This window comes from Jaculus jaculus, chromosome 11 (assembly GCF_020740685.1).
Source record: "Jaculus jaculus isolate mJacJac1 chromosome 11, mJacJac1.mat.Y.cur, whole genome shotgun sequence".
NCBI lineage: Eukaryota > Metazoa > Chordata > Mammalia > Rodentia > Dipodidae > Jaculus > Jaculus jaculus.
The window spans coordinates 43,494,176-43,517,632 of NC_059112.1; the positions used below are offsets into that span (position 1 = coordinate 43,494,176).

General features: G+C 39.8%; 1 protein-coding gene across 1 annotated transcript in view; it reads left to right on the forward strand.

The window, feature by feature from the left end:
• The first annotated feature begins 3,189 nt into the window (after window positions 1-3,189).
• Kcnip4 (potassium voltage-gated channel interacting protein 4) overlaps window positions 3,190-23,457 on the forward strand; it is a 1,264,979-nt gene continuing 1,244,711 nt past the window's right edge. Inside the window, exon 1 of the mRNA XM_004656086.2 lies at window positions 3,190-3,360. Coding sequence (XP_004656143.1) covers window positions 3,300-3,360 — 61 coding nt within the window. The 5' untranslated portion in view covers window positions 3,190-3,299. The remainder of the gene's footprint in view (window positions 3,361-23,457) is intronic.

Sequence of the window (23,457 nt, forward strand, 5' to 3'; positions counted from 1 at the left end):
AGAAAAAGTGGTAACAAAACAGAAACTTTCCCTGCATTATTTATGATCAAGGTTCTATATAAAGAAGTTTGAACATGAAGATTATAGTACAAAAGATCTTACATAACTTTGCAACTTTCTCCAGCACAGAGTTCTTAACATGACTTGGTTGGTTTCTTTATAGCCAGTCCATGAGTACATATATAGTAGGAGCAAAATGCATAACTATTTGCTGATTATCTTTGAGAAGTGGGCTTGTCCAACTAAATACTCCATATTGTGTAGATATGCAAATCAGTTGTACACTACTCAGCACAATATGAAGTAAGACTGGATACATCTGTCTGAGAACACAGTGGTGCCTTTCTCTTTTCTTCTTTACATGCATCATGAAAAAAATGTAATGACGAGGGCTGGAGAGATGGATCAGTGGTTAAGGCACTTACCTGCAAAGCCAAAGGACCCTGGTTTGATTCCCCAGTACCCACATAAAACCAGATGCACAAGATGGCACATGCATCTGGAATTCGTTTATAACCACTGGAGACCCTAGCATGACCATTCTCTCCCTCCCTCTCTCTCTTTCTCCATATATATCTCTTTTTGAAAATACATGGATACTTTTTTAAAAATGATGTAATGATGGTCATAACTAATTGTCATGAAGGTACCTCCTACTGATTTCTTACTGTGCATGGAGAACCATTCTAAGCACTTTAAATATGTGGCCTTTTTTCATCTTTGCCAACAGTTCATTGAAACAGCCACTACAGCTTTTTACACTTCTACTGAGTGAGTTTAAGTTACCCTTGGGCACAAAGGTAGGTAGGATTCTACCTCCGTTGTTGTGCCCAAACCCATACATGAAGGTAGCTTTTAGAAGACATTAGGAAATAGTAGAGCTTGTAGCTGGACAAATGCTAGCAATTATCACTAGAATAAACACTGTTACTGATTCTAGACTTCTTGCAGAAAGGGGTATTTGGCTAGTTAGTTGGAAATTTGCAATGTGAACATTCTGGTGGTGAGAGGTTGCACTTGACTCAGAGTGGAAGGGTTCAATCTACCAAGAAGAAACTTATTAGCAGGAAGCATGAAGGCATTGGCACATTCAGTAAATGCTTAGATAGCACATGATCCAATACTATGACCACTTCTCTTGCTCTTCCACTCTCCTTTGCTCTGCTGCAACCATAGCAGCCTCCTCTTTGCTCCACAAACATGTCACCCTCACTCTGGCTCTTATTTACTCTTCCCTAAAGTTGTTTTTATCTTAAAATGTCCATGATGGATCGCTCCTCTCCATCAGGAGTCAGTTTGCATCTTTCATGACCACTCCTTAGCCAGCAAACCCAAGAGGCCCTTCCCCACTGACCAACCTTAATTCCTCCGTTTTTCAGTCTTCCCTGTGATAAGTCAGTAACCAAGGCATGCTAATTCACTGTGTTGTGCAGGTGCCTGTAATAGTGCCTTATGGTGTTTACCAGATATGTATTGAATAACGAAAGATGTGTTAAGTGAAGACCTACTGCGTACACTGTTATTCTCAGCCTCAAGAATAAGAGCATGTACTTACATAGTGATTGCTTTATGCCATCAACTGCTCTAAGACATCATTTTTTCCAGTTCCCATGGCAAACCAATTGGGTGAGGGCCACCTGACAGCTGATGTAAATATTCCACACTATGTAACATGATTAGTGAAACCAGAATTTGAACCCAGGCAAGGTAGGTATCAGCATTTGTGTCCTTAACCATGAATGAGAAGGAGTGAAAGGCTTTATGGGAAATGTGCTGATACATCCTACCAGGTTCCAAGTGAGTCACTCTGGGGCATAAAGGAAAAAGGACAAGAAAATGGCAATGCGGTCAAAGTGGAGTACAGAGGGGCATATGTTAAAACACGTGGCCACAGGGAAAGACACTTCACATGCACTTAGAAATGATTCCACTAGTGTCCGGGTCAATTGATGGTATAGAATGGGAAGGAATGCTAATTTGCATTGCCCTCAGAACTGGGCAACCCGACCCTTTTGCTCCAAACAGGCTGTATCCACTTACATTCCCTGAGTCACTGACGTCTGAATTTTAAATGTTCAGTACTCCAACAGTAACCATGGCCACAAATGGTCATATGGTCTGCCTTTGTCTTCCTAGGCATTGCTGGCTCTGGTTTGCAAAGGAAGCCAAGGGACCATGGATGAATGAATATCCATAGGAGCTCGGTCCTGCCTCAGTAGTGAGCTGCCAGGGAGACCTCCAGTGAAATCTCCCATGGAGGAAGGAGCTTGTCTGAATTTCTTCCCAGTCTACTTCACCCTTCTCTGCCAGGTGCCCTTCTTCACCCTGACCCTGTCCTCCTCACACTAGGGAGTTAAAGTGGGGCAGCAGTCCTCCCCAAGCCCTCTCTAGAGTGGGGCAGCAGTCCTCCCCTCCCCTCTGTAGAGTGGGGCAGTAGTCCTCCCCTACCCCTCTGAAGAGTGGGCAGGAGTCCTCCCCTCCCCTCTGTAGAGTGGGGAAGCAGTCCTCCCCTCCCCCTCTGTAGAGTGGGGAAGCAGTCTTCCCCTCCCCCTCTGTAGAGTGGAGAAGCAGTCCTCCCCTACCCCTCTGTAGGTTGTATGCTCCGGTGCAACTTAAGTGGGAACTTTCCTGATTAGGAGTTGCTGCCTCCCTGCCAGGTGTCGAAGTGTGAGCATCCCCTCGCTTTTCCCTTCTGGTGGTCTTCCATTTCATTCTCACTCTCACTCTGTCCATCAACTGTGCGAGTCTGAGGCCTCAGGCACCCAAGAGCACATTTCTTTGCTTAGGAGTAAGCTTTTCGCCCCTCTGAGAGCCAGGCGCTGGGCACCAGGAGTCCAGACAGAACAGCCAACAATGATAACCAACTGGCAAACTCTTGGGAGGTACCATTCCCAGCCTTATAGCGCCTCAAGTCTCTTTTTGGGCCCATTGGCTCTGGTACCTGAGGAGCTTGTCAGCACCCTCTACATCCTTCCCGTGACTTAGTAGCAGGTGGCAGAGGCGGCCCCCAAGAGCGACAGGAGTGGGGGACGCCGCTCACTGTCTGCGGGTGCATCCCAGCTGTCGCTCGAGGCTCGCCGCCCCGCGCCTCCGGCGCCCCCCGCCGGCCTCGGCCCGCACCTGCAGCCGGCCCCGCGCGCGCTGCCCGCCGCCGCCGCCGACTCGCGCTCCCCGCGCCCGCCCGCCACCGTGGACCTGGGCAGAGCGTGGTGCGCTCGCTCTCTCGGATAGCAAACACCGCCACCGACGTCCCTGGCCGGTCCACTCGAGTCTGGCTCCTACACCCGGCGTCCGCCAAGATGAATGTCAGGAGGGTGGAGAGCATCTCCGCGCAGCTGGAGGAGGCGAGCTCCACAGGCGGTAGGATGCGCTGAGCACGGAGCCACCCGGCGCCTCGCGCCCACCCCTCTTCCCTGGAGCGGGATCAGGGTCCCCCTTCCCGGCTGGGGGCGGTGACGCTTGCTGCCTGCGCCGCGAGATAGACACTGGCGGGACTGGGGAAGGGAGGAGGGAGTGTGGGACTGGGGCGCCAAGGTGTGTGTGTGTGGGAGACGGGAGGGTGTGCATGTAAAGACAGGAAGAAGAGATGCTTGAAGTGTGTTTGAAAGTCGCCTTGGCAGGGTCCACCGCGATCCTGCGCATACTTTTTGCCTTCCCTGAAAAATCTCCGAGGTTGGATATGGTTTCTCCAGGTGCCTTTCACCCTCACAGTTCCTTTCTCTAACTCCTGGGGGTGAAGGAGCCGAAATGGTGTCGAACCCCCGCCCCTTTCCACATTTCTTCACTAAAACTATTTTTGTCCCCTGGTAACATACAAGCAGAATCGTGCCATGTCGGAATCTTTCGCAGGAGCGTGTGTCTTGTTTCATGACTACCTTTGGTTTAGTGCGTTCAGAGTAAACGGTCCTCAGTGACACCTGGAAATAATTTATATATGGTACAGCCTTGCAGAAGTGCTGGGTGCTGTGCAAGGGTCGACGCTTTCGGGGAGGCGTGCATTCCGAGAAAGGGACGGGAGATGTTCTCTGAGTTTACTGGGACCCATGTCCAAGCAGGGGATGAAGCCATCTCCTCCCCACGGACAATCCTGTGTTGCACTGAGTTGTTTGTAGGTGGCTGCGATGTGTAATGAGTTTGTTTTCAGAGGATTTCTCACTAGGATGGAGGTGGTTGTAGAGAACATGAGTGACATAGACAGACGTTGTTTCCCCGTTTCTATTATGTAAGCCAAGGGTTCGTGCACGGCCAGAGTGTCACTTGGTTTACGCCATCAAAAATGGGGCCTTGAGGGCTGGAAAGTTGCAAGGAAGATTTTTATGCATTTTACCGAGAAACAGAGCCGTCTCAACTCAACCTGTTACGCAAAAACGAAAAGAGCTGAGAAATGGGCCTTCTGCTACTTTCCCTCCAGTAGTTCAGATCCTTTGAACTTGGAGGTCACTAGTCTCTTCTGAGTGTGCAAGTCTTAGTCCTTCATGTATCAGGGGTAATATAATATAAACAACACTTTAAAGCCCGCACCTGAACCACTTGTGATGAGAAAACATTATAAACCTGTTTACCTGGGTTGTATCTATTAGGAATACTCATAGTATTTCAAAGGTTGATTTTTTTTTTTTTAATCAGAATGACACTTTGATTGTAGAGGGCTAAATCTGAATACTTGTCCGGTCATGAGTTAAATTCATAGGATCTCTGTTTTAGCAGTTCTTTACAGCAAGAATGGGGTAGAGAACTTGTTCTGCTGCTGGATAAACATGTCTGTGAAAGGCTCCACAGGGTGGTCTGAACTCCGAGCCAGTTTAGTCTGAGAAAATGGACTCTGTTATCTGATTAGCATGATGATTTTTTGCCTGTGCCTAATTTTAATCAACCAGATGGGAATTCATATGTCCATTCTCCAGGGCCATGAGTGGCCAGAATCTCTGTACATGAGAAAAAAAGATGAAATCATATGAATATGATACCATTAAAATACTAATAATAGAAAAAGGTAGTTTCATCTCTAGCATTCCCAGGTGATCATTGTTTGGAGAATTGAACAAGATATTGATAGATGTTGGTTATGATGAAGATGAAAATGAAACTTCTAGACAGATTTGACTTGACAGTTATCTCTTTAATGATATTCACAAGCTTTTAGTGAGCTGCTGTGTGATTATAAAAGTAAATATAAAAGTGTTCATAGCTTCACTTTTACTCTTGTTGCTACTGTTTTACAGTTAACACTAGAGATGACCCCTGGTATATGAAGCCTGCATAGTTTCCATCAGATACATGCTTTGGTGATCTGTGCTCATATTTACTCACTTGAGACTAAAAAAGGATGGCATTTTTTTTTTAAGGCTTCAGTTCTTAGGGTTAGGGAGATTGTTTCATGAGTCAAAGTGTAACATGAGGATGTGAGTTCCACTGCCCAGCACTCACTTTAAAAGCTGAGCATAACTGCACACACCTATAACTTCAGTGCTGAAGGGGAGCACGCAGAGACAATAAGATCACTGGTACTCACTTCTCAACTAGTCTAACCAAAAAAAAAAAAAAATGGTGAAAGTGCTGCATTCAGGCACTCACCTTATTTTAGGGACGTAAAGCAGAAGTATAATAGAAGTCAACCTGAAGTCCTTCTGTGACCTCTGTTCATATGTACATAGGGCACTTGAGCAAATGGGACATGTGCATCTGCATAAGTACATACATACATCACCTGTACACACCTACTATGCACACATGCATACACACACATGAATGAGTTAACTGAGAACAGGGAAAAAGTTGAATCATGAGACCAAAGAATCTTCAAAGAAAATCACTGGACATGTTTGGTGACATACCACCGAAGTACATTCTAGTGTTGAACTTCCTGCAGTGTTCTCAGAATGCCTCCATAAGGCTTTATATTATAAGTAAGATAAGTATAAGTAATACAATATAAATATAATATAAGTAGTGATTGAGCTCATATGCCCTGTTTTGCTTAGGACACAGCTCCTGTCTTCCTTAACATACAGCTGTTTTTTATTTTATCTCATACACCAACACTTTTCTTTGCCTTAGTTCACCATAAAAATCACCATGTCTCAGACTAAGATGCTCCTTCTCCAGGAGAGATTGAGTCCTTGGTGGGTGCTGGTTTGCACCTCATTTCTGTGTCCATGTTCACTTTGGATCCAAATTCTGACATCTGGAACCCAAAGGCTTTAGTTCTTGTTCTAAAATAGAAGCTCTTGATGACTTGGTCCCTTTCCCATAAGTAGGACATTGGTCATATACCTGTGGAATAAAGGGTTACAAGATGGTTTAATCACACATTAATGAAAAATTTGAGAAAACATTTGTGAGTAGAGAGAAATTGGATGTGGGGGAGTGTTTATGTATTTGTGACTGTACTTAGATTCAGAATACACTGAAAGCGGTTTGCTGAGGGGCAAAGGAGAAAAACCTATGAAATGCAATGTAGAGGAAATGATGAAAAATGATGGGAGCAGAGTCAAATTATGTTGTTAGCACTTTACAATAACACAGCTAACAGAGTTCTCTCCTTGCTCTCTTTTCAGCAAGTAAAAGCATTTAGTATGGGTACACACAACACCTTCAAGTCCCTGCGATTGGTAATGCTAGTGATAGAGTAGAGAACATGGATGTGGAGAGAAAGGTGCTTAGGAATTACAGTGCTCATATTACCCTGCTGGCTTTCAAATGCTGCATTATACCTAAAGCTTTTCTTTATCTTTAATATACTTTGCATTTCATTGCCTATTCTCATTATTTTTCTCTCCTATAAAGCACAATCCTATCAGTGGAGAGATAGAAGGGATGATAATCCAACTGTACAGTTGAAAGACACAAAATGTCAGTGGATGAAAAAATAACCTATGTAATTTACTCATTGATGTCCTTAACTTGTGCCATCTCACTGATGGCAGATGTCATGTGGTATAATCTACAACTAAAATTGGGGAAAACTATGTCCATTTAATTGGTAGTGTGAAAAATATCTTGAATATCAAATTGTATTTTGATAGCTGTATTGTGGCATTAGTTTACATTTTGTTTTTCATAAGAATTTAAAAAAACTAAAGTTAGCATTTGCCCGAGGGTAATTCATGGAGTAAAAACTCTATTCTTTCATTGTACAAGGATTGTATGGCAAATTTCCTCCACATTGAAATGTATAAATAGCTATTAACAGATTTATGAAAAGCAGCTGGGTCAACACATGAAAGAAGGTGTGAGGAGAGTCATCAGACCACCACCTTAGATTCAGGTGCCCTCTGCGCTAGCTGTATGCACAAGATCTCATGACCTCAGTGGAGAGGGAAGATAGAGTATATATAGAGAGAGGAAAAGATCTAGGAACAATGAGAGACATCTCAGCCATTTCTTTGAAGTTTCCAAGCTTTGTAAGTAAGCCCTCACCCTAAGGCTGAGGGAGGAGTATTTGCAGGGGCAATCCCAGTACTAGCGAGCCCCTCTGAAGTGCTGTTTTGCAGTCTCCATACTCTGTAAGTAAGACCTCGCCTCACGGCTGAGGGAGGAGTATCCATAGAGGTAGTCCCAGCATAGCACCATGCAAGTGGTTTCTTTGGAGTCTCCATGCTCTGTAAGTAAGCCCTGGCCCCACGGCTGATGGAGGAGCATCTGTGGGAGTAATCCAGATGAAGTAAACCCTACTGAAGTTCTGTTTTGGGTCTCATGACCTCAGTGGAGAGGGAAGATAGAGTATATATAGAGAGAGGAAAAGATCTAGGAACAATGAGATACATCTCAGCCATTTCTTTGAAGTTTCCAAGCTTTGTAAGTAAACTCTCACCCCTAGGCTGAGGGAGGAGCATCTTTGATTATAATTCAAATATAATGAGCCCCACTGAAGTGCTTCTATGTGGTCTCCTACACAAAGAGCTTCAGAAGTGGTCACAGGGATGTAATCATTCAGGGTGGGATGAGACTTCTTGGAGGTGCAACTACTCTGGATCCCCATGCTCTGTAAGTAAGCCCTCAGGGGAGGAGTATCCAAGGAGTCATTTTGACACGGGAAGTCCCATCAAAGTGGCTGCATTGGGGGGTACCATATTCCTATTAACAGTTCCTCTTTATGCTCTGTAAGTGACTCCCCCAGTAAACTCAGTGGTTTACCAAACTGGTATTAGTGTAACCATACTTTGGTCTGCCATCTTTGCCCTATTTGTGATGAAGATATGGGTTTGTGTCTCCTCAGGGGAAAGGTTTCCTATGACAACAAAACATGAGTTTACTTTCTTTATGTTATATAGATGTTAGGGAGTATTAACCAAATTGAATGAAGTATTACGATTCAGTAGTCTCCCCTTCCACACTGTGCTATTCATAGGATATGATGGTAGATATTTTGAAAATTAATGGCCCTGTGCAATATGAAATGTGTGTGCAATATTTATAAAGAGTTTTAGGCCAGTTTCTGGATGATTTTTGAAGATGTATTTCTGAGCTTAAAATACATGATTTTTTTGTCACTTTGTTTTCCTTGTCCTCGCTATTTCCCAAGAACATGGGGATGATATTGCTTTTCAATATTTCATTGAGTGTGCTTGTTTATCTAACAGCTTCCCTCCTTAGGAACAAATTCAAAAAGATTAAAGTAAGTGTGTGTGTGTGTGTGTGTGTGTGTGTGTGTGAGAGAGAGAGAGAGAGAGAGAGAGAGAGAGAGAGAGAGAGAGAGAGAGAGGAGGGAGGAGAGAATAGAGATTAATTCAAGGGGTTTTTTTAGGGTATGTGAGTGAACATATTACTACAAGCTTATTCACCTTTGGCAATGAATCACCTACTTATTTTTCAAAATGTCTCAGTTGGTTAAAGGTCCCTATGCTTCCTGATCTCACTGGGTGGTTCATGTTCACCAATGCTCCTTAGCTGACTGATCTCTGGGAGAGCTAAACTTTTGTTTCCTGGCCACCACTTATTCCTAGTATCTAGTGTAAGCTCTAGCATGTACTGCTTGCTCAAGAACAGATACTGAATGCTGTCTTCTCCTTTGCCCTCTCTGGAAATGCATTACCTTGCTTCCTCTTACATTCCTTCCCCCCTCTTTCTATGATACTTCTTTATTTCTTTTTTGCACATTTTATGAAAGTTTCACAAGATTCTCTTTTAATTAATTTCTCTCTATATACTCTCCTCTTACTCTAACTACCATTTTAATTTTTTTTTCTTGAAGTGCAAGTCTCCTTCTTCCAAAGTGCTCTGCACACATTTTCATTGCCGGATTTTCAGACCCATCAGAAAGTTATACTAGCACCACTGATTTGGGGGTGTGCAGTTTAAAGAGGTAGAAGCATGGCCTTCCCTGTGGTCCATCGATCTCCCTGTTCAGTCAGTCACAAAGCTTTGTCTCTTCCTGCTTTTACATATATCTCTTCTCTCAGTTCCCAGTCCCAAGGTTGTCATTTCCAGGGTCATGATGGTTGTGTCCTATTTTGCTTCCATTCTACACTCAAAACCAGCTGCATTTACTAAAATCTGATTTGAGTTTTTTCACCCTCCTGCAGAAAATATTTTAGTACCTTCCCCCATTCTACTTTTAGAATTAAAGATATTTAATATTCAAGAGTCCCACAATATAGTGCATATCTTTCATCTCCACACTATCATCCACAGAGCTTCTAGGTCTGTGATGTGGTCTAGCTTAACTGGGTTTTCCCCTAGTCCCTGAGTATCTCTTTGGTTTATTGTTTCTTAGAATGCCCATCCTGCACTAACACTCCTCAGTGACATTCTGCACTTCCATCCAGACCCATGTCAGATGCATTGTCTGATTATGAAATGCACCATTTTCTCCCTAACCCCTCCACAGATAATTGTTTTTGTATTTTTCTTGGATTACTTTCTTGTTGTTTTTATCTGAATGAGTGCAAAGCAGAATAAACGAGGCCTTTTAACACCCTTTACAACCATTAAGTTGTAGCTCCTCAATGGTAAATTCCCTGTATTATTTACTCATTTTTACACTCCTGGTAAATACTTGTACAGTGCTTCACTAACTAGCAGGTGCTTAAAATATATTTATCATATTTAAGTTACATTGTTGTATGGTAGACCTATAATAGAACCTAAATTATAATTTACATTTGATTGCTCATTGAGCAAGTTTGGGGAGAGGCATTCTTTTTTGATTTTCTGTCTTCTTCATTAAACCATATCTAAAGTATAAGAATATTCACAAGATCTTGCTGACCTGAATTGTGGGTGTGCCTACATTTGCAGTGCCATGGCTAGGAAAATGTGTAAGGTTTCTGACAAAGGCCTTATTATGTATTCTATATTTTGTGTGTTCTCTAAGCAATAGTCAGTTAGTACAGTGTTTGGATGTTGTTATTGTGAGTTCTGGAATACATTCCAGTGCTATCACATCGGAGGTCAGCAGTCCAATGAAGCTCTAGTGTTCCAAATGAGACACTCACTTGAACTTCAGTTCATGTTACTGAGAAAGTCCCTTGCTAACATCCTCACAACTCATTGTCTACCAAATCTATCTATCTATCTATCTATATATATATATATTTAAAATTTCCATTCTCATGACAGAGTTAAAGCTAGCATATGCGACATGTTAAAGAGCAAGATCACTTCTTGCTGGTAAAAATGATACTCATTATTTTTATATGCATATAATCACCCTCAAATGGTAAGAGATCCTTGTATTAGAAGGATTGAATCCCATGGAAAAGGCTGGGGAATTAAAACCCTAAAACATCGTACAGTAGACACACAACTACTTCCTGAGTGTGTTTTGTTTTTTTCCTGGCTTCTCAGTGAGAGCCAGCTGATTGGGAAGAAAGGAGGGAGGGAAGTGTGATTGCAAGCAGATTGTTCTGTTAAATACCCTTGGGTAGATAATTGATTTTGAGAAGTCTCTTCCATACATATCATAACACAATTATTTGTTTATTTAAAACTTAGTAGCCAAAATATTGTGTGACAACTGTATGTAACTTCTGAGTTACCAACATTTGGAATAGCTTTAAGAAATGCATCTTTTCATAAAGAGTGAATATAAGCCTTTAGAGAGTTATAACATATGCTTTTATAGGCATTTTAAAAGTTTTTGTAGGAAAAGACTCCATCCTCAGATGTCAAAATTTCTTAATATTTTGAAGAATATTTTGAGTAAAGCAATTTACTTAAGGTAATAATGGCATTATATTATTGCAGCCCAATTGGGAATCCAAATATGGCTGCTATAATGACTACTATAGTTTAGTGGATATTCTTCTCCCTGACACATGTATTCTTTGTAGTAATATCTACAGATTGTTATAGATGCTAAGATATCCCTATGAATGTCCCCAAATCTTTTCTTTGGTTTACAGAGACTTTATTAGATTAAGACAAGGAAAGAGAGAAAAGTACAGAAAGCTTTGGCCTTGAGGAAGAAGAGAGATGGAGAATCCTCCCTCATCATTTTTTCCAAGTGAAGAAATGTTTATCAAGTTCTCTTGGATTTAATAGGAAAACTGTGTGAATATTATGTAACTATTAAACAATCTACATCACAGAATAGATTACTGCAAAGGAATTGAATTTGAGTTTAAGAATTTTATAGCATAATTTTTATTAGCACAGCATGAGAAATGACTTAGAATATTCTATTTCATAACTTTTATTCATGTTTCATATATGATAAGTGCTCCAGAAGTATGCTGAATGAATAAGTATATAACATCATGGTTAGTCCTAAAGGTAGAGATACACACTTGCACTCCAAAGCCTTCCATTGTTGAGTTAAGTGATACTCGGTTTTTTTTTTTTTTTTCTGCGTATCTGCAAACCACTTTATTTTTTTTTTAATTTAATTTATTAGTTTTCTTTTCAGTAAATACAGGCAGTTTGGTACCATTATTTAGGCTCATCTGTGATCTACCCCCTCCCATTAGACCCTCCTTGTTATTGAAAATGGGCCGTGCATTGTGGAGTTAGCCCCCAGTTATTAGTATGATAAATGTCTCTGAAAATCATGACCCAACATGTAACTCTGACATTCTTTCCGCCCCCTCTTCCGCAAGATTTCCCTGAGCCATGTTGGGTTCATTTTTGGTCTACTTTAAAAGACACAATTATGTGTGTTTATAACTAGTGAGCAGGCATTCCTAAAATAGCTCTGTCAAAAACAGTCCTAAGGGCAAACAACTTTAGTTTAGAGAGCAGTCTAATCTAGAAAAAATTCAATTTAATTAAGAAAGATGTAAACAGATAAGGCACCCATGGAGTACAGTGCCACTTTTCTTTTATCTGATGTAGAATGGTGGTGGTAATATCTAGTGGTAGCTAACAGGGCTCCTGTGATGATGAAATGAGATTAATTTCTAAAATATTTGCAAAGAAGTCACCAGTCATTAGGATGACTATGGTAGATTGAGCTTTTCTGGTGCCTACTGTTTATGCCAGGACCAGGTTCTGAATGTACGGTTATAGTGAAATAGGAAGAGGCACGACTAAACATGTATATTTAAACTTGAGCTACATGTTTAAGAACAAGATCATTTCTTGCAGGTAAAAATGACAATTCCTTTAAAATAGAAGCCCACAATGATATTAAATTTGCCCTTTTTGTGTATGTGATCTTTATCAGAAAACTCAAAATTTTGTACTTGTTCTGTTGTCCAATTTCTTCCTATCTTCTGCCTGTATTTCAAATTATAATACATTTTGGTCGATCACTTAAGACACTAAGATTATGCCACTTGAAATATTTTAAAACTTCAACAGTGATGGGAGTATATGAAGAAAAACAGCTTTTTCATAAAAAATATGATTTGGAACCCTGGAGAGTATGAAATGAGTAATAGCTTCTGTTTAAATAAAGTGATAAAGAATTGAACAGGCTCAGTTTTCTTATTGCCAGTTTAAATAATGTTCCAGCATAATCAAAGGCACTTCAAATCAATATAAGTATTTCTAAATTAAATACAATATTGCTCTCATTTTTATATTTGATTTTATAGAATCAATCATTCATCATAAGGATAGTATTTCACCTTATCCAATAATGCAAGTGCTTATGAAAATAAACTTCTATCAAGCTTTCCTCAAATCTTTCTAAAGAATCCTCCAACCAATCTTCTCATTTATTTTCACACATAAACTTTTATTTGAGGCCAAATCTCTCCCCAATGTGATATACAGTATTTTTACAGTGGTATACATTCCCTTTCCTTTCATGGTAGAATTTCATCCCAATTCTTGCCTGTGGTTGTCCTCTTAGAAAGTTAGAGCAGCTCTGAAAGACAGGTGTATTCTGTCAATTTGAAGGTGGGTATTGGGAGGGAAATCTTGGTTGGCAAGTATAGAATGAGGAGAGTTCAAAACCAGGCATCAAGGAATGTGGAAAAGTGTAGGTGTTATTAAAGAAAGTGATAACGGAATTATCCTAATAAGTTATTTTATGTGGCTTGAAAAAATAGAATGAGGAAATTTACCTGTTTGTGGGGCAGTGCTCAAAAATTTAATTTCATTTTCATTGGAAACAGAGGTTGGTAAGATCATTTAAAAAAGGGCCACCCATCTAAACTTTGAAGCTAGAAGGTAATATATGCCAACACTTTGGATGTAACTGAATTACAAAATCTGTTGTTAATCCAATAAACTCTTATATTTAAATTAAAATTGTGGATATAGTTTCCAAATAAAAATTAGTCATTGAAAAAAATGAATACTTTTAGAATAACTAATCACTAAACTGAGGGGATTAAGCTGTAGGAAGCAATTGTTGGGAATATTAAAAATTAAATACAGTTCCCTTTATCTTTGAACATTTTAGGAAGACACTGCAACTTTTTGTCAATATCACTAGAACAGGATTTCAAATCTCAGCAGTGACAATTGTAACTTGTGCCTTAGGCAAGTTATGTTCTGATAGTTTTAGGAATATTTCTGAGATTGTTATTCAACAATCATCCATTTAAAAATATTATCAGCCATTTAGTATATGATAGACACTGTGCTAGTATTTGAGAATATAAAATGACCAGAAGGTTGTTCAGGGTATAGGAATTAAATTTTTTTAAAAAATTATTTATTTATTTATTTATTTGAGAGCAACAGACACAGAGAGAAAGACAGGTAGAGGGAGAGAGAGAGAATGGGCGCGCCAGGACTTCCAGCCTCTGCAAACGAACTCCAGACGTGTGTGCCCCCTTGTGCATCTGGCTAACGTGGGACCTGGGAAACCGAGCCTCGAACCGGAGTCCTTAGGCTTCACAGGCAAGCGCTTAACTGTTAAGCCATCTCTCCAGCCCTAGGAATTAAAATTTTAAGTCATATCTTCATGGTCTACCTCACCAGCCCTGTGTATTATGTAGGCAGAATATGTGAATATGTGAATTAACTTTATCTTCAAAGACATTGAATAAATACATTCCTAGGAACCAGTTGTCTGTCCATAATGAAGTACATGCTAGATTTTATTAAATATTAAGTTGTAGGACCACAGAGCAGGCCTATTATATTAACATGGGTTATTATTGCTACTAGTTTCATAGAAGCACATGTAGCACTAAAGAAAACTCAAGTTGAACAGCAGCAATCACTCATAGACTAAATTATATTATTACCCCTACATATCAGGGGAACTTTCCCAAATATAAGTCAGTTTTTTCATGAAACATATGCTTATATTCTTTTGCCAAATATAAATGCTAGAAGACAAAGATGAAAAGTATCCTATTGGAAATTCTGAACCTACATTCAGAGACAGACAGTAGGATGGAAATTTGAATAGGAAAAGCCCTAAAATAACCCCTTGTACTGAATGTTTTAAAAGAAGCTGTAAGATCCTGCAGGGCTGCAACAAGTCGAAGAAGTATATATGGACTAGATCCAACTGGAGAAGGAAATCAAGATTTTCAGGGGAAGATGACATGCGAGATGATGGGTGTTTTAGATGTGGCAAATGATGAAGCTAAGGCTGTGTCAAGAGGTCAAGGTGATACATTTAGGGCACTGTGAGAAGTTCTGTGTAGTGCAATAAGAATGTAGGGTAGAAGAGAACAGTAAGATAGGAAGATGGGGCATATTGGGGGAGTTGGTGCATGAAGGTGTTGGAGAACTACTGGTGAATCAATCAAGAGCAGAAGATCACCACATTTCCATACTGGGAGGGTAACTGATGTGATGTGGCAATGGACTAGAAAGGTGTGAACAGCAGAAAAGAAGCGTGCTGCAATAGTAAGTGCAGGTGAGACATCGCAAAGGACATAGACATTGATCACTGGCTGAAGAACAAAGAGTATAAATGAGATAAAAGAGGCCAGGATCAATATGACTTATGGGTGGTCAAATGATAGGTTGTTACTGAGATCAGTGAAGAAGGATGATCCTTTTATACGCTTCTAGATTTCTGGCTTGAGTGACTGATGGGTGTCCTAAATACATGAAAATAGGAAATACAGAAGGAGGTTTATTTGAAAGAAAATTAAACTGACTTTTTGATTTAAAAACATAATGTACTCAAAGTGGAAAATATTTCCAGTGGGTACTGCACTATTTGGGTTAGAACAAAAGACTGAGACTTGATTTTTATAATGGTAGGAAGCCAGCTGATTTTCAGAGTAATAGAATGCAGGGCATTAATTTTTCATAGCTGTGTAGGATGCATCTTAGACAGCAATGCCAATAGGAAGCTGTTGCATTAGTTTACAAAAGAGAAGAAAAAAGATTAAATAAAGGTAAAGGAAGTGGGAATGGATAGGTGGACTGGGTGAGGAGGAGGAAGACAGGAAGGTTAAAGTCCAGGGTATCATGCAGTGCTGTGATGAGAAGCAAGGAACACAGGAGCAGGAATGGGTTTTGAGGGAAAAGTAATGTATTAATTTTTATGAATGTTGTTTTTTAATGATTATTATTATTAACAAGATGTATGTATGGAGGAGGCTAGCAATGATACCAACTTGACTGTATGCACTGAGTACAAAACTGATAAAAAATACATAAATAAAAGTCCTCAAAAATTACTGTGAAGAATAACAGGGAACAATGGATCTGAAACCAATGGTACATTAAAGATCTAAGGAAGAGGCTGGAGGGATGTCTTATGGAGGTCAGTGCCTAGAACACAGAAATCTCCTATGTGGTGACTAATAGGAAGTAAAGGAGTCTTAAAATCCACAGCTAGTTAATATAGTGAGCTCCATGTAAGAATTAAGGTATCGTTATTCTGCTAGCTACTCTTGGGAAGCAACAAGGGCCACAAAACTTACTTTGTATAAACCTTAGACCATGCTTGTCCAATGCCTTCTGGTCAACTGCTTTCTTACTTCATTCATGTCCTCATCATAATGTTACTTCTCTGATGATGTCATGCAATATACCTGCCCACTCTACAGCTATTACCTCATCTTTGCTTTTCTAGTCTTCATAGCCTTTATATACCTAAAACATATTCATAACTAATATAATATTATATATGTGTATTTCTTCTGAATGTATGGATTTTATACTATCTTTTCTATTCAAATGTATTCAAATACATATTGAGTTGTGACTAAATGAAGGGGACCTATACTGACAGGGTTCATGAGGATTATCTGAACTAGTGTATGTAACATGAAGACCTGATAAAAGTGAGAAATGTTCATTCATAAAATTATTTTGCCTAAGGGAAAAAATGATCTAACCATGAGGATAGGGCATCTAGTGAATGCTGAGATTGGCTTTAAAAAAATGGTCTGTGGAAGAGGTGAGTTGTAAAGCACTGCTTGCTCTCTGGAAGGAATATGCCTAGTCCTTTGCTGCAAAAGTAGAAAAAGAGGTAATCCAAGGTGACTTTCTGGGGAGAATCCTGCAGAGGATCTGGGCTTGGAGGTGGGCTTGAAATAACTAGAGGGGCTTAAGGAGATTGAAATGGAACATTGAATCTGTCTTCTAGGTGAGCACTGTGGCTTTAATAGATAGATCTGTGGGACACAGTGACACTGTTCTATTGTGTTAGGGAAATTTTAAGAAATATAAGTTTTATATAAAATGGTGGCATGTCACAAGCTATTACAAGGAAGTATCTTTTTGATATGGTATAAGAAGAGACAACACAAGGGATGATTTTCAGGAGGTAAAGTAACCACAGGTGTTCAAGCTTTATACAGAAATCAGTAGATCTGGAAGGTTGTGGGTAGCAACTTTTTGTGTCATTATCATAGGCATGTCTAACTGATTGGTGTTGGGGAGAATGAGGTGGGCAGGATCCAGGAGGGACAGTGTGACAGGAGTGACTTCATCTCCAGCATGGGTGGATAACTGAAGGTCTTTGTCTGTCTATGGTGATGAAAATATGCTATCCAATCCCAATGAAAAGTTTCTGTTCTCTCTTTCCCTCTCTCTCTCTCTCTCTCTGTGTGTGTGTGTGTATGTGCATGTGTGTATATGCACACACATGCATGTACATTTTGAGTCAAAAGCATTGAGTTCAATATTCTATTTGGAGCTTCTAGAAAGATGCTCTGATAAGAGGAGTATACAGGCAGTTTGGAATATCCTATGTATGAAAATGGGAGGCTCAAAGTGCTAGGCATTTTGCTCCGTGTCATCATGAATGACTGGGAGAGCAGGGACATTGTCAAAGGCAGTACTTCCAGATATGGCCTGGGTTCATATCCTCATCTTTATTCTTTATTTCTTAACTATCATGTATGAGCACTTCTGGGAAGAGAGAAGTGTGGCTTTGAGCTGAATTTGAGTTGTTCTGAGAGTCTTGAGTTTGCCTCAGTAGTGGTAGTGCTTACTGAACACTTTGTTGTTATCAGAATATAGAGTAAATGACCCAAGAAAGCTCCTGTGGGTCACTAGATCACACTAAGATAAAGATCCAACACAAGCACCTGATCCAGGAAAAGAAGTCTTGATACCAGGCTTTGTGAGAGGGAATAGGAGCCTTTCATGTTTGTAGGATTTCTGTGGTCATGCTATGAAACTAATTTTCAGGGTCTCCCTGTGCTTGAGTAGAACAGCCAGTGGGAATGAGCACTGTGAGACGCCAGTGCAAGGTAAGAGTTTGGAACATGCTGAGCTCTGGAATTGTAGTGGTCATGGCAGCTTTTGGAGTCTTACTCCCTGTGAAACCATAAACTTGTTCCATTTGTAGAGTTGTCTTTTTTCACTGCTTCATTCAGTGTTTGTCTTGCATCTGCTTCTCATTCAACCCCTAAGGACACTGGGCACAGACAATTTTTCTGGGACTAACCAACAGAATATATAACATCCCTGCAAGTGATGAACTCAGCCAGACTTCTTCCTGTCAGAATAAGTCATGCATCCTTTTAATTCTTTTCCCTTAATGGATACAGTTTTAATTAATTGTTTGGTGTCTGCCACCTCAGAGTAAAGAGACTGTGCATACTTCTAAGAGTCACAGGGGCACCCAAATATTTGTTGTCCAAAGGATTAATGAAGTAATTTTAAATGTACTAATCAAAAACATCCAAGTGTTGTTTGAGCTATTAAATTTTCCCCACATTTCCTTAATCATGAAATGTGATGAGCAAGAACTCAGGGAGTCCAGAGCCCAAATCTGTGCCTCTGAGCTGCAGGCGCATACTTACTCAACTTTACTCCAATCAGCACATGTATTTGGCATTTCTTATAAATCAAACATTGTGTTAGATGCTTTGAGAATACAGATACCTTCTCTGTCCTTACAGATGGCTGGCGAAGGAAGAAAGACCTTGAACAATATATTAAGAATTTGTGAGAATGTCAGCCCAGGAAGCACAGGATGGTTTAGGGATGTACTTGGGGAAAAAAAGTATTCCTGACTTTCAGTATCAAAAATCACTCTTAAAGGAAGTAGACACTAAGTTGATGCTTGAATTGAATTTAGAGATAAACAGGAACAAAAGTAAAGAACATACTTGAAGAACAGAAGAAAGTAAGAGATAGAAGAGGAAAAAAAAAATGAATCCTAGGCTGGAGAGATGGATTAGCGGTTAAGCACTCATCTACAAAGCAAAAGGAACAGGTTTGATTCCCCAGGACACATGTAAAGTCAGATAGACCAGGTGGTGCATACTTCTTGAGTTTGTTCGCAGGGGCCAGAGGCCTTGGCACACCATTCTATCTGCCTTTCTCTATCTGTCTTTATCTTTCAAATAAATAATTTTTTTAAACAATGCTGCATCTGGAAAGGTAGATGGGCATATATGGTTAGGAGTTTTAATTGGATTGTGATTTGTACTTTATCCTATGGGCAACACAAAGTGATAAGACATTTTAAGCCATATCATTTCATCTACTCCTGGTCCTATGCTTGGTAAACAGCATAAGGTGTTTGCCAGCGCTCAGTACACTGTGAACCATGGCTTTGTGCTATTTACTAGCCTCTGGATGAGCTAGAATCACCTTACTCTATCTCGTATTTTCCATGTAGGGTTTCTCTGTCATAGTCTAATCTCTCAACTTCTCATGTATTTTAAAAAATTAATTGTTTATGAGGTGTATGCATACATGTGTATGCAGGTGTGTGTGCCTGTGTGTGTAGGTAAGCAGACAGCCTTGAGATCTACACTACAATTTCTTTTTGAGACAAGGTCTCTTGCAACTAAAAAAAAGCTTTGAATTCTCCTGCCTCAACCTCCCATTGTCATAGGTACATTGGAATCACAGACACATATACTACTTTGCATCAGGCTTTATGTGGGTACAGGGTAATTGAACCTGGGCCATCAGACTATGTAAGTGAGTGCCTTTAATTACTGAGACATCTTCCTTGTATTCCAGCCTGACCTCTAAATCTGACTTTGGTCTATTGCTTAGAATTTTCTGTTGTTGTGTAGGTCATTGGTCTCCTTTGTGTTTCAACCATGGGTCCCACTTTGTAAAATGATCAGCATATGCTTATAAGTTTAGGTTTCTTCATAAATCATGTTCACATTGTTATGAACATATATGTGTCTATTGGTAAAGCCTAATACCTTTATTCATTTATTTGTAAATAGACATGTAAGGAACAGTAACATGCCATCTTGATAGTCAGGTGGATACATACCCAGTAGTTATCACAGAGCTTAGAGATACACTCATCTGATTGACCTAATTTTATATCAGACTTATGAAGAAGACATGTTCAGTGGACTGACATAAAATATAATCTCTATTAAGTGATACAAGTAATTTCTGTGTCGCTAGGATGGAAGTGTGGCCACCAATAATCAGCAATGTGAAAACTTTGGATTTTCTTTTACTTATTGGAAAGAGAAAGGGTGGGGGAGAGAGAGAGAAATAAAGAGAGAGAGAGAATGGAGGAGGGAGGGAGGGAGAGAGAATAGACACATTGGGGTCTCTAGCCACTGCAAACAAGCTCCAGATGCAGGTGCCACCTTGTACTTGTGCATCTGTCTCACATGGTACTGGGGAATCTAATCATGGTCCTTAGGTTTTGCAGGTAAACAACTTTAACACCAAGCAATCTCTTCAGCTGGTCCCCCTCCTTTTCGTGGTATTGTCTCTCTTTAGCTCAGCTTACCAGGAATTCACTGTGTAGTCTCAGGGTTATCTGAAGCTCATGGCACTTCTCCTCCCTCTACCTTCTGAGTGCTGAGATTAAAGATGTGTGCCACCACATCTGGCTTGCAATGTGAAATTTCATCAGGTAGCTCCCATGTGTATTTTTATCCACTTGTATAGTGTTCCAGAACTAAAACTACCATGTATTGCTGCTGTTTACCACAGTCCTTCTGAAATGCATCAAGTAAGCTGCAAATGACCCCATCTAAACTGAGCACCATTCTGCATTGTTTATAATCTGATGTTTCTGTTTTGTTTCTAGAATATTCTTTGTATATTCTGATTTTCTCTTTCAATCATTATGGATGTGCTTTGCCTACAAACACTCAGAAATTACATGGGTCATACATAAACTAGTCCCTAATATATATTTTATAAATAAAAATATTTATTTCACTTATGTATTAGGGATAGAAAGGGGCATATAGAGAGAATGAGTGCACCAGGGCTTCTAGTCACTTCAAATAACCATCAGACTCATGTGCTACCTTATGCATCTGGATTACATGGGTACTAGGGAGTTGAGCCTGGGTCCTTAGCCTTTATAGACAAGTGACTTAACTGCTAAGCCTTTGCTCCAGCCCCCTAATATATTTTAACAAGTATATGATGAAGGCTACAAACAGTAATGAGAATATGTGCTAACTCAGCCATACCTGTGGTTAGTTTTGTTATTGCTGAATGTATGCAATGATTATCTACTCATAAATGATACCTTTAGCCAACATTGTTTTCCAAGTAGCAATGTACAAGAGCAAACCTTTTTGTGGAAAACCTTCAAACTATAGTAAGTAGGGATAATTTTTACCCAAATCTTTTAAGTATGCACTACTCCTATAGTAATTGTAAATTTACATGCCTGGAAAAAAATGATGTGAACATGGGCTCTAGTTGACCTAAAGTGGCATGTGAAATACAGTGATGTAATATGTGTGACAACTCTAATTCCATGATGACCTCACTAATTTAGATGAACGTTTTCAAATCTTGACTCAGAATTGTAGAATTCAGTCCTTTGGAATTTAACTTCATGTATCTGTAGAATATATGATTTGTTCTTTGTCTATCACATGAACTTACAGCAAGGTCTGCCTATAATACTGTGGTAGTTTGAATGGATGACCCCCAATATATTCAGGATTTTATTAAAGTTTGTATTTAGATCTGCAGTCACCTGGCTGGAGGAGGTGTCACTGTGGATGGATCCTAGGGTCCAGCCCTAAGGTATAGGGGGTGGTTCTTGAATTCCATTCTAAAGAGATGCAAAGTGATTGAGCTTTGCCTGGAGTTTCTTGAAGTATGCTTTCTCCCTGGTGATGGCTTGTGGCTATTTTCTCTCTCTGCTTGAACCTGTAAAAGCAGACCAGCTTCTTCCATTATGTAACTTACCTTGGATCTATAAGCTTAATAAATATCCTTTCTGCCAAAACTGTGCCTGATTTGAAAGTTCATCCCAGCAACCTGAGGCTGTCTACTACAAATACCATCTCAAGTACTTCTTGAATGAATTTATCCACATAATTACTTAGGTTCTGCGTGATGTGCACTAGGGAAATATGAGTCAGTAACTCTCAGACTAGTATGAAAAGTCCTGAAACAGAGTCAAGTGCAAAGTCCCACATAAACAAAGATGCGGAAATACCTATGTACCTCAGGAACCCTTGAAGGTGGAAATAACATCTCAACTGTGGTCTTAAAAATTAAAATTTATAGGGCCGGAGAGATGGCTTAGCAATTAAGGTACTTGCCCACAAAGCCAAAGGATCCCCGTTCGAATCCCCAGGACCCATGTAAGCCAGATGCACAAGAGGATACATATGTCTGGAGTTCGTTTGCAGTGGCTGGAAGTCCTAGCATGCCCTCCCCCTCTCAAATAAATAAAAATAAAATATATCTAAACATTAAAATTTATTATTTAATTTTGGTTAATCTTTCTACCACCCCACCCCTCCCTCATCTCCATATTTCTATTCCTACTTAAACCTTCTCCACTGTCACCCACCTTTACTTAACATGCCTCATGTGTTCTCCTACCTCCCCCTGTACACACCTACAAGCCCTCTCTGCTTGTTCTTTTCTAGTATCATGCTCTCTACACACATCCATTTTGATTTATACTCTCTAATTCAGAAATTGGAAGCTGGAATTGCCATATGAGAGAGATGAAGTGGTGTTTGAGTTTCTAAGTCTGTGTCACTTCATTTGGCATGGTCTTTTCCAATCCCATACATTTTAGGATGGAGACTTAATGAGAAGAAGAAGGGTTTTAGTGGGAGGGGAATGGGGAAGAAAGATGGTAAATGCAATGTGTACACTTATGAAAATGTCAAAAAAACCTAAAATTTATCAAGTGAAAGTTAGAAGATGGTATTTAGGCATAGTAAGTGCAATTTTTGCAAAGGGTTAGAATTGTGGGAAACTTTAAATCCTATTCAGAGAATTCTAATGAGATCCATATGGCCTGAATATAAGCAGTGGAATGTGTTCAAAGCAAGGCTGGGAGGATGGATGATGGCAGATTAAATTAAACCCTTGTATCTATGGTTGAGGTGCTTAGAGTATACTCTGTCTACTAGTGACTGGTGTTAAGCCAAAGAGCCATAGTTTTTTGGGGTTTCTAAGGAAATGATAGAAGTGTATACCATGTGGAATTGGAGGCCAGAATTAAAGCACTATGGCTGTTAATGAAAATGTAGTAGGTTCAAGAGACACAGTGGCAGGTATGATCAGTAAGATTATTAAATACTGGAATAAGAGAACACCAAGTAGGAGAGCTGGAGTTGTCTACATGTTCATTTTAATCTTTAGGGAGAATTTTTGGGAATATTGGTCATTTAAGATGTGTCAAATTTGGGATACTGTGTATGTATATATGTATATATAAACACATATGTGTGTATGTATATATTTATATGTATGTATATATGTGTATAT